The following is a 14,571-nucleotide window of genomic DNA, read 5'->3' as shown; positions in this document are numbered from 1 at the left end:
CTTGTACTGTCATGTCAAAGTTTTGATTGGTCAGGGTCTAAGTGTTCAGATCTAGTGCTGAGTGGAGATGTCAAACTGTTGGGGTCGGCAACATTCTCCAAATGCGAAAGCTCTGAATTTGATTACCAGCGGCTGAAGAAGTTGTATGAAGCCCTAGGAGGTCCAGGAAAACATGGATACAACCTATGGCCTATGGCTGTATTCATGTTTTACAGGACTCCCTAGGGTGGCATTTTATTGAGTCAAATATCAAACGTTAGGATAACATTGCCAAAGGTTCGGATAACACTTGAACAGTTCGGCAACTCGGCTCAAAACTATGGGACTAAGCTGGTAGAGAACGCAGGTAGTTCACATTTCTCCCAGCTCATTTTCAGTTTGTGTCATCCAAATCCGACCAATCAAAACTTTCGACCCTCTCAGAGCCCATTTAAGTAATAGTAGAAAATTAAATCTAATGCATTTTTGGATCTGGCCCATGTAAATTAATCTTAAAGACTCTTGATCAATCACACAGCGTTTTGTTAATTCACTGTGACCGGTCCCGACAAAAAAAACAAAAATCAGCCAAAAATACAAGAAAATCAAAACATCATGCAATCTACGACCAATTATTCCATTCCATACATGGCTTTTTTATTATAAGGCTTTTTGAGAAATGGCGTCTAAATAAATTGTATGTTCTAACCCATTGCCATTACTCTTCTTCAGTAAACCGATAGCCGCCACTTTGTGAGATATTTAAATAACTGAGAATCCTAAACCGCATCGGGCCATAATCATTCATGTTAATATTAGAAGAATAACATTTTGTGGAGAATTTTTGGTATCTCACAAAACAATTTTCTATATATTTATTTTTTTATCTTAGAAATAAAATTGTGAAATATTTTATTGGCATTTTGTGGTGTGAAACAATTGAGTCGTGTCACTTTGAAGATATATTGGTTGGATATTTACCCTGAATAGTGTTTGTGTTTGATGTACAACTTGCAAGAAGAAGAAAAACATCAAATTATATCACAGAACATCAATGGTTTATGTGTAGCAGATATTTACCTTGCCTCCTGGAGTTCCTAGGCACACATAACAGTATGAAACATGAGACTACTATAGAGGATTCATTATTACTGACTATATGCAACTTCTATATATTGCATTGCAAATATATTACCTTGAACCTCAGCGCAGTTTCTGTGTACTTTAAGGTTTAATATATATACTAAAGAGGCATATTGGAGCACTGGGGGAGGAACTACCACCCTAAAGGCACCTATCAATGGGCTGGTCCACTCCTCCTAACAGATATTAAAAGACCAGAGCACCACCCCAATATATAGGGGGGGGGGGGGAGACAAGTCTGGTGGATCAGTGCACTGAGGGTGGTAGTCTTGCCCCCAATGCAACAAAATGCCTCATTACCATTTGCAATGACCTACATATATCCTGAAAAAGACACTGAGGGTCAAGGTAAGAAAATTATCTTCATCCCCCACCTTGGGTTATAGGGTTTCCCTTTAAAAAACACACTCCTCTTAAAGGCGGAATGTGATCTATTATTTAAAGGATAAGTCCAGCCGGGGGGGTACAAAAATCCTTACAAGCATGGGATGGGGGTGGGGTCCTGCTTATGGACCCCAGCCAGCTGTCTTCTTAGCTCCCCTCTGGCTATGTCATGACCGGGCTGATGGATGCCCCACTCAGCCAGGATGGGACACTGCTGCAGTCACTGATTGGCTGAGCAGGCTAAATCCCACCCACTTGTGTCATTTCAACCGTGTCATGACGTACCCGGAACCAGGGAGAAAATTATAAGAAATCTGGGTAAATTTCTCGGACTAGTGAAGGGGGCCAAGTCTATGGAGGAAATTTATCAAACATGGCTTAAAGTGAAACTGTCTCAGTTTCCCCTAGCAACCACCTTTCATTCCTAACAGACTCTTTGAAAAAAGAAAGGTGGAATCTGATTGGTTGCTAGGGGCAACTGAGCCTGTTTCACTTTACACCATGTTTGATAAATCTCCCCCATATACATCTCGAAATAAATACTTGTACATAGAAAATATGTTTTTCATCACACAGTGCACCGCATCAGTCCTATTTATCTTCACTCCTTTATCTAAAACCCCTTTAAGGTCGCCATTTCCAAACCTCTCACCTTAGAATTACCAGTCAAATCGATGAACGTGAAAATCCACTTTTTTCCCCCGCTTATTGTTTCTTAGACTCCCCACCGAGACTGTTATCTTTATTATAATACATGTGTCCCTATAAAAGTTCCCAGCAGGGATAGCAGCTGTTGCTCGGCATCTAGCGCACATCTCTACAGCGCTGATAGGACTCCGAATAAATGCTGCAGGTCAATTTGTGCGAAATGAAGATAAAACCATAGACACGAACAAGAACGCTCAACATCAATCATCGCACAATAACGTTTACAGGGAACCTCCGTGAGCCTCATTTTGCAGTTTTAATTGACACCGCCTTGCTTTAATGTAACATATGCGCGGCGGCATTCGCTGTATCATTACGGCTTTTTCCTCTCCCTCATTAGCATTGTACGGCCCTTGTTATATATTGATTGCTTTCCAGTTCTCTAAATGATACCTGGCAAACCTGGGGAAGAGGGACGTTCAATATCTCACTTGTCTCTCCATCAGAAGGCAGCTGCGGCCGCGGCATTGTGGGGACCTGGCTCCTAGTTAAATGTTCACCTACTGTTAGCTGCCAAATGGGCTCCGTACAAAAGCACCGCAGGGAAAGTAAGACGAGGCCTTTCTATCTGACACTCTGTTCATTTTAGACTACAAGGGATAAGCAGTATGTGCCTAGTCTCAGGTTCACAGCTCAATACAGTCAGCCAAAGGCAGACAAGGGACATGTAAAGCATCTATTCCTATCAACATCAAAGCTGTAAATCCTAGACATGGCCAACCAAATTTTATCATAGTACATGGTACAGGATGCTTAGGGTTTCTAGGATTGGGCCTGACTCATAGTTTTCTTCTTCTTCCTATGTTTTTTGTGGATTTTTTTCAAGAAATCCTATATCAGAAAGATATCAATTGGTTGGGCACAGTCAGTTGTTGCCTATTGGAAGCTTTAAAGGGAACCTGGCGCTCTGGACAGAGCCCACCCTATCAATGGATAAAGGACAGTCCCGCTCCGGATGCAAGTCTCACACCCGGGGCAGTGCCCACCCTATCCATGGATAAAGGACAGTCCCACTCCGGATGCCGGCCTCACACTGGGGGCAGTGCCCACCCTATCCATGGATAAAGGACAGTCCCACTCTGGATGCCGGCCTCACACCCGGGGCAGTGCCCACCCTGTCCATGGATAAAGGACAATATAGGGTAAATCAGTGTTGCACACCTCTCGCTGGTTGGTGCTCAGTGGGTTGTGGTTCTTCAACCATGTATACCAAGAAGTAGTAAAGTCCACGGCACTCAATATTATGCAGAAGTGATAGTTTATTTTACAGTGATAGACAAAAAATGTATACTCCGACCAATATGAAACACTATGAAGTAGAGACCATAAATATAAAGCAAGCTTTCGGCCCTTCCCGGACCTTCTTCAGGCTAATGAATCTCGCAGTAGTGAGTACGTCTGGAGTCTGGTGGACAGTCCCGCTCCGGATGCCGGCCTCACACTCGGGGCAGTGCCCACCCTATCCATGGATAAAGGACAGTCCCACTCTGGATGCCTGCCTCACACCCGGGGCAGTGCCCACCCCACCCATGGATAAAGGACAGTCCAGCTCCGGATGCCGGATGCCGGTCTCACACCCGGGGCAGTGCCCACCCTATCCATGGATAAAGGACAGTCTCGCTCCGGATGCCGGTCTATGCGCTAAATGAGCAGAAATGAGTCTGATGTTCATAGGAAACTACTTGCGAAGGGATTTCCTATGGACATCGGACTCATCTCTGCTCATTTGCATACTGAGCACGTAGTCAAGCAGGCATCAATTTCTCTGCTGCCGGATCGGCATCCGCCGCGTGACTGACAGCGAAGGGTACATATATGATTCTTTATCCATCGGTAGGGTGGGCTCTGCCCCGGGTGCCAGGTTCCCTTTAATTAGGTTTCCGTGTTGTTTCCTTTAATTGATAGGAGTCAGGGTCTATACTAGAGATGGGTGAACCTTGCGCAGGCTCAGGCTAATCTGAACCCAAGCACTCTGCATTTGATTACCGGTGGCTGTAGAAGTTGGATGCAGCCCTAGGGAGTCTTGGCTGTATCTATGTTTTCCAGGCTGTCTTAGGGCTGCATCCAACTTTTTCAGCCACTGGTAATCAAATGCAGAGAGTTGGGGTTTGAATGGACCTGAGCATGCTCGAAGTTCGCTCATCTCTAGTCAGTATCAGTTTCCCTCAGTCTGCCGGCTGGTGAGCCTATCCATCTGTTCACACTGGTATAGTGCTGTGCGGCAGCCATTGTTCCTGCAATTTGGTATTTGTTGGCCAGGGGTCTAGATCTGGTGGCAGTGGTGTTGCTGGAGCACTGGGTCACTTCCTCTATGGTCACTCATGTTGTGGTGATGGTGGTTGCCATCCACTGTTACACCATTTACGTCCCTACTTTGGTAAAATGCCAGAAACTATGACAGAGATTGGATGGACCCCATTATAATCCATGGAATCTGTTAAATGTCACTGAAAACAAATACAGTGCCACCATCTTTTTTGTTGTTCCTTTCCTATTAAAAAGAAGAGCATGATGTCAGGAAGCCCCTAGTCATTGATGTATGACGTGTCAAAAGTTATGTCAAAACTTGTTTGGATCCCCACCAATTGCTAGAATGAAGGAGAAGATGTGAAAAGAGCATGCGGGCGAGCACTGCTTCTACTGCACATGATGTGCAAATGACCGGAGACCATCCCATAGACTTTCTACAGAAGTATATCCAAGGCTGTGTCCATGTTTTCCAGCCAGTCCTCGGGCTGCATTCACCTTCTCCAGGCAGCAGTATTTAAAAGGGTTATCCAGCGCTACAAAAACATGGCCACTTTCCCCACTGTCGTCTCCAGATTGGGTGTGGTTTCAAACTCAGTTCCATTGAAGTAAATGGAGCTTAATTGCAAACCAAACCTGACCTGGAGACAAGAGAGGGGGGAAAGTGGCCATATTTTTGTAGCGCTTGATAACATCTTTAAATGCTGATCATTCGGTTTCATGCAAACCTCAACTTTCGGCAATGCTTATGGACTTTCTGTAAATGTTCCAAAAAATCCTGTGAGACTCATGCTGTGAGGCTATGTGCACACTGAGCAATTCTCGAGGAATTGTAGCTGAAAGTTTTGAGGCAGAATTCAAGCAGAATTTAAGCCCCCCATTGACTTCTATAGGATTCCTCTAGCAGATCTACAGCAGAAAATTCTGCTCGGAAATTCTGCAGTGTGAACAACAGAGCAGAAAACCCATTGAACACAATGGGACTTTGCTCTGCACATTTTTTACGGGAGGAATTTCAAGCTGAATTCCTCGCCTTTTCCTCAGTGTGCACATAGCCTGAGAGGGAGAAGGGAGCAGCAAGGGTGGACAGCACAGCACAGCTCTGTATTGTACCTGGGACTAGGGATGGTCCGAACCTGCTGAGGTTCGGGTTTGTATGAACCCAAACGCTCGGCATCAGATTCCCGCTGTCTGCCCGCTCCGTGCAGCGGGTGGATACAGTGGGAGGACCGCCTGGAAAACTAGGATACAGCCTATGGTTATGGCTGTATCTCAGTTTTCCAGGCGGTCCTCCCGCTGTATCCATCCTCTCCACGGAGAGGGCAGGCAGCGGGAATCATTACCGAGGGTTCGGGTTCATACAAACCCGACCCAAACCAGGTTCGGACCATCCCTACCTGGGACATAAGAATACTATCTACACACTTTGATGCCAATTAAAATGTATGCCGTACACATACCTGTAGCTGCGTTTGCAGCACTGGCATCCATTCTCATGAACCCCATTAAGATATAAAGAACATTCACAGAAATTTCGGCAATAATCCTGTCACATGCGAACACGGCCTTTAGAAGTTCCATCACTGAGTGCCCCTAATTGCTTTCCTTGTACGTTTTCCTGCTGATCATTGACTAATTGGAATTATCGATTATGTGACCAGTAAAGTTTATTTTAGAAACATCCCTTGAATACATCTGATAATCCAGCGCTCTTGGCCTTAATCCTAGAGGCTTTCTACCCTATAATATACTACAAACATGATTCAGCATCTATAAAATCACTGATGAAGCAATGAATTATTTTTTTTATAGAAATTTATCTCATGATCTTATTAACATACAACATTAAAACAATAAAAAAATTAAAACATACAATTAATGAAAATTAAATTTGAATAAAAATTTCATTTCTAGTAATCTATGTTCAGATTGTATGGAAAGTTTTGTCTATGTTAGTATCTCTAGTAAAGAGAGACCAGGCGCCGTCTCTCTGCTGCCCCTTCTGGCTGTGTCTGGAATCAGACACACTGATAAGTGATAGGAATGGCTGTTGTCTTCTGAATTTGCACAGAGTGTGAACATAGTCTGAACCTGTGCTACATACAATGATTCTGTCTGCAGAGGATCACAGTAAGAAGTAGGTGACTGCTGGACTTCATGGGGCCATGTCTGTTCCTGTACTTACAGCGAGTGTAGCAATGACCGGAGGAGGAGGGAGTCTTGGCATCATGTTGGGGAGCATGCTTGCTGGCTCCTGCTGCTCCTATCTGTGCTGTTCCTTCAGCCAGGACATGATCCCCTGCTGCACTGAGCAAACCCATACAGATAAGTCTCAAAGTGTGGCCCTCCAGTTGTTGCAAAACTACAATTCCCATCATGCTTGGACAGCCAAAGCTTTAATTTGGATGGGAATTGTAGTTTTTCTACAGCTGGAGGGCCACGGGTTTGACAGCGCCATTCTTGTCCTCAGTTTGGGTGAGGTATTACAGCTCATTTTATTGAAGTGAATAGAGCCGAATTGTAATAACTCACACAACCTGAGGACAGGGGTGGCGCTGTTTTTACAAGAAAGTAGTTTTTTTTCTAAATCTGGATAACCCCTTTAAGAAAGGATAAATCTGTATTATTTACAATGCATAAAGAAAAGAGTGCGGTGAGTGACAGGTATGGAAATCGTGACGCTTAGGCTGTCATAGATGTCAGGAATGTCAGGCTGGGATATGACAGGAATCTTAACATGGTTGTGTCTTATCCGACATATTAATACAACGTGTTAACAAAGTGAGAACAAGAAATAACTGAAGCTGTCCTATAAACCTTCTGTCTATGTCTACATCTCCGTACATCATATTTTCTACCATAGGAATCTATGGAATCTTACACAAAAATATATATTATCCAGAGAAAACCTTTTTCTTTCAAATCAACTTATTTCAGAAAGTTATACAGATTTGTAATATACTTCTATTTAAAAATCTCAAGTCTTCCCATACTTATCAGCTACTGTTTGTCCTGCAGGAATTGGTATATTCTTTCCAGTTTGACACAGTGCTCTTTACTGCCACCTCTGTCTAAGACAGGAACTGCCCAGAGCAGGAGAGGTTTTCTATGGGGATTTACTCCTGCTCTGGACACTTCCTGTCACACAGAGGTGGCAGCAGAGAGCACTGTGTCAGACTGGAAAGAAAACACCATTTCCTGCAGGACATACAGCAGGTGATAAGTACTGGAAGACTTTACATTTTTAAATAGAAGTATATTACAAATATTTATAACTTTCTAAAATCAGTTGATTTGAAAGAAGAAGATTTTAACGAAAAACAACTACCCGTGCCTTCATGTAAAATGGGAGGTAAACATATGCTCAGTATACGCCATTCATTTTTATAGGTGCCTTATTATAAGTAACTAAATAGGTGTTATCCTCTATACTAACCTGTAATGACCCCACAGTGCCTCCATCCATGTAGGTCCAGAACGTCAGCTTGCACTTAGGTCCAGTTTGGGATATGAAAGGAGTCATGATATGGGCTGTATGGCCGAATTCTCCATTGGAGCTGTCTGCATATAAATACCAGCCTTCATCTGTGGACCTAAGAAGTCAATGTTGTATAGTCAGTCACATTACTATAATGTATTGCTACAGTTCTTCTCTCTTGACTTGACAAATACGGTTAAAGAGGTTATCCAGTAAAAATCTTTTTCTTTCAAATTAACTGGTTTTAAGAGGTTATATAGAGTTGTAATTTACATCTAGTTAAAAATCTCAAGTCTTCCTATAGTTATCAGCTGCTGTATGTCCTGCTGCCACCTCTGTCCGAGACAGGAACTGTCCAGAGCAGGAGCAAATTTCCGTGGAAAACCTGCTCTCGGACAGAGATGGCAGCAGAGAGCACTGTTTCAGACTGGAAAGTAAAAAGGACATACAGCAGCTGATAAGTATGGGAAGACTTGAGATTTTTAAATAGAAGTAAATTACAAATCTACTGTATATAACTTTCTGAAACCAGTTGATTTGAAAGAAAAAGATTTTCGCTGGATTAGGCTGGGTTCACACTGCGTTTTTGCAATTTGTTTTTTTTATCAGTTTTTTTCAAAAAGCGGGTGAAAAACGGATGAAAAAAACTGATGCATTTGTGTGCATCCGTTTTGATCCATTTTTCCATTGACTTCCATTGTAAAAAAAATGGATCAAAACGGACCCCTTTTTTTAAAACGGACACAAAAGTAGTGTCAGCTACGTTTTTGTGTCCAGAAAAAAAGTAAAACGATCCGTTTTGATCCGTTTTTTTTTACAATGGAAGTCAATGAAAAAACGGATGCACAAAAATGGATGCACACAAATGCATTCGTTTATTTCATCAGGTTTTTTTGCAAAAAACGGATAAAAAAACGTAGTGTGAACCTAGGAGTCTTCTTATTCTCATTTATTGTTCAGAGAACACACCACATACAAAGAGCATCTCTCCTTGATGAATTGTTATCGGCCACCTCAGGCTGCAGAGGGCCTAGCTATAGTGATTTTATATGAGATATCTGATAGGTCCATAGCTTTGTCAGTCCCAAGATCTCCACCATATTTTCTATGTCACCTGCATTGATACTATGGATAATTATATACTTACTATCTCTTTTCAGCAGCTCTCAATGATCAAACAGGGAAGTCTGATAATTGTTGTCTGCATCAGAGTAGTCACGGGGGACGCGGGGCTAGCTTCTGCTGGCTGGTAAGAAGTCACTGAGGCTTACACAAGGACATTAATCCAGCCATTAAGGACCATACTGTAAAGTAATGATGGGATGTCTGGTATTGGCAGCCTGGTTCTTGTTGGCTGCATTCCTTAAAGATGTGTCAACATCTCGGCACATGGTGGATTACCCCAAAATACTAGATGTTCATTACTCATTAGGTGAATGAAAGTAATTTACTGTAAGCGATCCACAACTCCAACAGCGATAAAACAACTGGGGTCTGTGCCTGTAAGCTTTTAGCCTCCAGATGATCTGCGGTATGCATACTAAGTAAAAGTTTTCCTCTCATCTCAAGAACAGAGTGTTTTGCAACCCTTTCCTTGCTTTGCTACTGATGTTTTATTTCTGCATAGCCGGTGCATCAGTAACCCCTTCTACTCCACATACCTATAATCTATATCTATAATAGTCCACTGTATAATTCCTCCCCCGGCACAGTGCGGCTTGTTGAGTGCTTAGGATTGAGTGATTGCTGTGATGCTGCTGTTTACTCCATTCCTGCTCCCACAGCACCTTACACAGTAAGTGCATCAGTAACCCTGTCTCCCATACATGCCATTTACAGTAGTATAATGTATATACAGTATAGTCATCCAGCAGATTGCGGTCTGTGTACTAGCATTAAGTGCATGTTGTAATGCTGCTGTTTATTCAATATCTCTTTCCACAGCACCTTGCAAAGCCGGTGCATCAGTAACCCTGTCTCCCATCCACATGTCCTCTATAGAAATCTACTACAGCTTGAGCTCAAGGATGAGATCCAAGAGCCAATTCTTTGGAGATAAGAGAAAATTATGAGTGGTCTCAGAATAGATGAAAGCTGGAGACAATATCACAGTGAGGCTATGTGCACACTCAGTAAGAGAACGGCCGGTCTCTGAAAAGATCATCCCAGATGATCTTTGCAGCCGCAGAGTTCTGATGCATCCGTTGCGTCGGCATCAGAACTCGCACTGCACACTATGGAGTGAGCGTCCGGAGCCTCTCTCTCCATAGTGCACACTGACAGGGTTTTCTGCGGCCGCTATTCACTGAATAGCGGCCGCAGAAAACTGACATGTCAGTTTTCTACGGCGCCACGAGAGATGCCGTACGGAGCGTATACTATAGAAGACCGAGCGTATACCATAGAAGAAGAGGCAACATATCTTTTCGTAAAAAGTACGGCCGTTGTTGCCGATTGCAACAACGACCGTACTTTTACGAAAAGATACGTTGTTTGAACATAGCCTAAAAGTGTAAGGACTACACAACTTCCTGTCAGGGGTAAAGAAAGAACATGTACTACTACTGATAACACTATATTAGTAAGTTATATATCGTTGGATGATAGTTTGGTTTAAATACAATTTTCTGATGCCAGAGTGCCCCTTTAAGAACGTTTCTGAGCCTCTCACACACTTTCCAGGTACTTGGACCTTCCCCCCCTGGATTTTCCTATGCTATGGCTTCTTTTCATGACTCCACATATCTTACTAAGTGGAGCTGTAATGCATCAGTTTACACAAACAATAAAGTTTTTACCTTTTGCTGAGAATAATAATTTACCCACGCACCCCAGTGAATTGTATGCATGTGAATGTTGATTAATAGCTACTATACAGACCCCTGCATGCATTTCTAAAAAATACATTTATATACATTACCATGGAAACAGCTACTGTGTTAAATGCTGTCAATGATAGACGCATCTTAAATTTTTAATGGAGCATTATCATACTGAAAGAGCACTCAAAGAGATTGAAGAAAGCCCGCTCAGGATCTTTACCACTACATTTATTTGTCAAAACTCTGTGTCTTGTTATGCAGTCATGTTCGAGGTTACATCTATGTTATTCATGTTCAAGAAGAAGATGATGTTGGCCACTTCCCCGTTCACTACTGTAACAATTCTTGACCAAATCCAATATTTTCACAGGGCCAGATGACCATTTAATGTGAATGGGGGCGTCTCGACCTCTCTCTAACAGTGATGTTGGTAGAGAAATTGCCCGATCCTTTTGTTCTCGGGGAGATAAGCCTTCACCTGAGTTGGCTAGCAGCAGCTTACTTCTCCCTTCTCTCCATCCAGTTTATGTGTATCTTGGGTTCAGGAGAGATAATTTCCACCTGACAACCATTCAACCAACAGCTAGGTCTTGTCTATGGCCAGCTTAAAGGAGTGAAACAGATTGATGGCCCATCCACAGGATAGCTAATCAATCACTGATTAGCATTGTGCTGATACCCGACACCTCAATCTGTTGTGCCTGGAAACCCCTTTAAACCTGTCTGTCTGTGTCTATTTATCTCATACCAATAAGCTATGTACATTCTCTTCAGGCCTGAGATGGAGGATGAGCTAGCCCTCACTATTGTCACCAATGAGAAAATTGTAGTAGTAGAAAGGGTAATATATTGGTTCAGTCTTATTTACTTTCATTTAAACCCGAACCACGACGTACAACTGTACGAGAGGGTGTAGAGAGGGGTCACGACAGCCCCCTGCTACTATCAGTAGCTGAGGGCTGCTGCAAATAAAATTGACAGCGACATTTAAATGGTCATTGGTGGTCTGGTGGGGGTGAATGTGAGGAGCCAAACCTTTCTCATTGCAGTCTGGGGCCTTAATGAGGCCTGCCAGGTTTGCCTGAGATTGGCAATCGGCCTTCAACAGCCTGAAGCAATCAAGTGCAGAGTCTTTGGATCAATGCATTACATATGCACTGCATTGATCCCTGTGAGAAATTATGGTATTGCTCATAGTAGTCCCCTTAGAAGGTGGGGCTAAAAAAAAGTGTGGGGGGGGTTAAAATATAAATAAATGCATCCCATAATAAAAGTTTAAAGCACTCCCCTTTTCCTATTTTCCAAATAAAAAAAAACTAAAGAAAAATAATCAACAAATTTGGTATCCCCGCAGAATCGCCCGAACTATTAAACTATCATGTTCCTGACCTTGCATAGTAATCGATGTAAGCGCTACAACCCGCCAACGTGCCAAATTGCAGATTTTTTATCACATCATTTCCCTGAAAAACATTTTTTTTAATAAAAATAAATTCAATTCAATTAAAAATAAATAAAAAAAAAAAAAATTAGGAATGTCATTACAAAGAAAAAAGAACTCATATGGGTAAAAAAATGAAAGTGCTATGGCTCTTTAAGCATGAGGAGAAAAAAAGTTCGAGGCTATGTTCAGACCTTGTAAGAGGCCGGTCGTTCCGTGACCCGGCCGGGTCAAGGAACGGCCGGTCTCTGAAAAGATCATCCCGGCCGGTACCGCAGTGTTCGCTCTATAGTGTGCACATGGTTTTCTGCGGCCGGTATTCAATGAATAGCGGCCACAGAAAACTGACATGTCAGTTGTTTGCGGTGCCGTGAGAGATCCCAGCTGGAGTGTACACTATTTGTATACGCTCCGGCCGGGATCCCATAGAAGGCAAGGTATGTTTTTGTACAAAGTACAGCCGTACATTGGGTGAACATAGCCCAAAAATGAAAACTGACTATGACATGAAGAGGTTAAACTTAGTTTTTTTTTCCAGAAGCGTGACATCAGAATTTATATAATAGGTTAAGCCTCTGGCCGATTTCTGATACGTAATGTTGATTCACTCAGCAGCGTCGCTTCTTTACTCCGGCACCACAACAACTCAATCAACGCATGCGAAAATCAACTTTATAATCATATGCGTCTAGTGAGGCAATTTCAGGGAATAGCTGGAAAAGACGGGCTCGTTTTGTGTTTATGCGCCTTTCTTACTGGATAATGGCAGAATGTTATTTTATTCCTCGCGTGTTATAGTAATTTAGGAAACTGACAAAGGAAGCAAATAAGGAACACAATAACGTGCAGTTATAATGATAAATCAAGTCTATCTCCTCCGCTCGGGTTTCTTTGCATCACAGAATACGTAAATGTAAATGAAAAGAAGAAACTGTATGAACACAGAGGTAACGTGTGTGTGTGTGGGGGGGGACCTTGCCAGGTACGGCTGCTTGACACCAGGGCTCCTGCATCCTGAATGCTCAAAGCTGCTCATAGAATATACTGCAGGAGTCCCCCAAGTACCTTCATTACATCCAGCTATCTGGGGGACCTAACTCAATTGCACATTCTCAGGCACGTCCCAGTTGGTCGGACTGGCTGAGCAGAGTACTCCTTTAATCTCTAGCACCTCAATAACGCATTTGGAGCACAGCTTCTCACCAGTTGAGGCCTACAAGGAACTCGTAATCCCTCTCCTAAATTTATCACCTGTACTCTGTTCTGTTCCTGTTAGAGTTTGTCCCATTGCCTACATACCCCTACCTAGTGCCAAAGTGGCCACAGCTGCCTCCTCTGGGCTTTTAGCCACATCAGTGGGGGCCATCTTGAGAGCTTCAGGCTCATTCAGGCAGCTTGCCCTAAAGGCAGTATAATAAATGTATGTGGGATATTCTTAACCATAGGCGGCAAAAATCCAGTTCAATCTCGATTCTTTTCCAGAGATGAAGCCTTTATTCAGAGACTAACTAATTCTTCCAGTTACAGCGCTACTGGGTGGGTGACAGAAGTGGGTTACAAAAGGAAAGGATCTGCCATTGTTACACTATTGGCCTTGTCATTTAAAAGAGTGCTCCTCTTCATAAGGGTGCAGGGGAACTTGACTTTCTGGAAAGAGGGGTATATAACATGGAAAACTTCCCATCCTCTTCTGTCTCTATAATGGAATAGAAGATAGGTTTAAAATGTCCCCTTGTGGTGTAGAGTAAAAGAAGGGGTACATACATGATTTTCTAATCTAGGGTAAAAAATTAGGGTGCATATGTGATTCCTTGGTAGCCTAGGGTACAAAGAGTATATATAGTATGTGATTCCCTGATAGTCTAGGGTAAAAGAGGGAGGTTTATATATGATTCCTTGGTAGTCTAGGTTAGAAAAGAGGGTGCATATGTGATTCCTTCGTCGCCTAGGATAAAAGAGAGTGCATATGTGATTCCCTGTTAATCTACGGTAGAAAGGAGGGTTCATGTGTGATTCCCTTGTAGTCTATGGTAGACAATGGGGTTCATGTATGATTCCCTTGTTGTTTAGGGTACTAATCCCAAGTAGTCTGGAAGAGCAGGTTCATGTGTAATTCTCTGGTGGTCTATGGTACAAGAAAGTTGATATACGTATTCTTGGTGGTCAAAGAAAAGAGGAGCCTCACGTGTTTGGGCAGAATATTTGTTCAGTCGAGAACCATCTCTCCTGATTCATTCATACCCATAAAAGCTTGTTCACGTTTTCTCAATGGGGTGGGGGGTTGGGAGGGCACTGGAAGATGGTGGCTTATCTCCTTAAAAACAAAAGGAAAGGGCAACTAAACTCTACCATGCCCAATTCTTCTCTGC

General features: G+C 42.8%; 1 protein-coding gene across 1 annotated transcript in view; it reads right to left on the bottom strand.

The window, feature by feature from the left end:
* MALRD1 (MAM and LDL receptor class A domain containing 1) overlaps window positions 1-14,571 on the bottom strand; it is a 288,505-nt gene that overhangs the window by 149,813 nt on the left and 124,121 nt on the right. The window contains exon 22 of the mRNA XM_069959034.1: window positions 7,898-8,054. Coding sequence (XP_069815135.1) covers window positions 7,898-8,054 — 157 coding nt within the window. The remainder of the gene's footprint in view (window positions 1-7,897; window positions 8,055-14,571) is intronic.

Source organism: Dendropsophus ebraccatus, chromosome 2 (assembly GCF_027789765.1).
Source record: "Dendropsophus ebraccatus isolate aDenEbr1 chromosome 2, aDenEbr1.pat, whole genome shotgun sequence".
NCBI classification, from domain to species: domain Eukaryota; kingdom Metazoa; phylum Chordata; class Amphibia; order Anura; family Hylidae; genus Dendropsophus; species Dendropsophus ebraccatus.
This window is presented reverse-complemented; position numbering and strand designations above follow the sequence as displayed.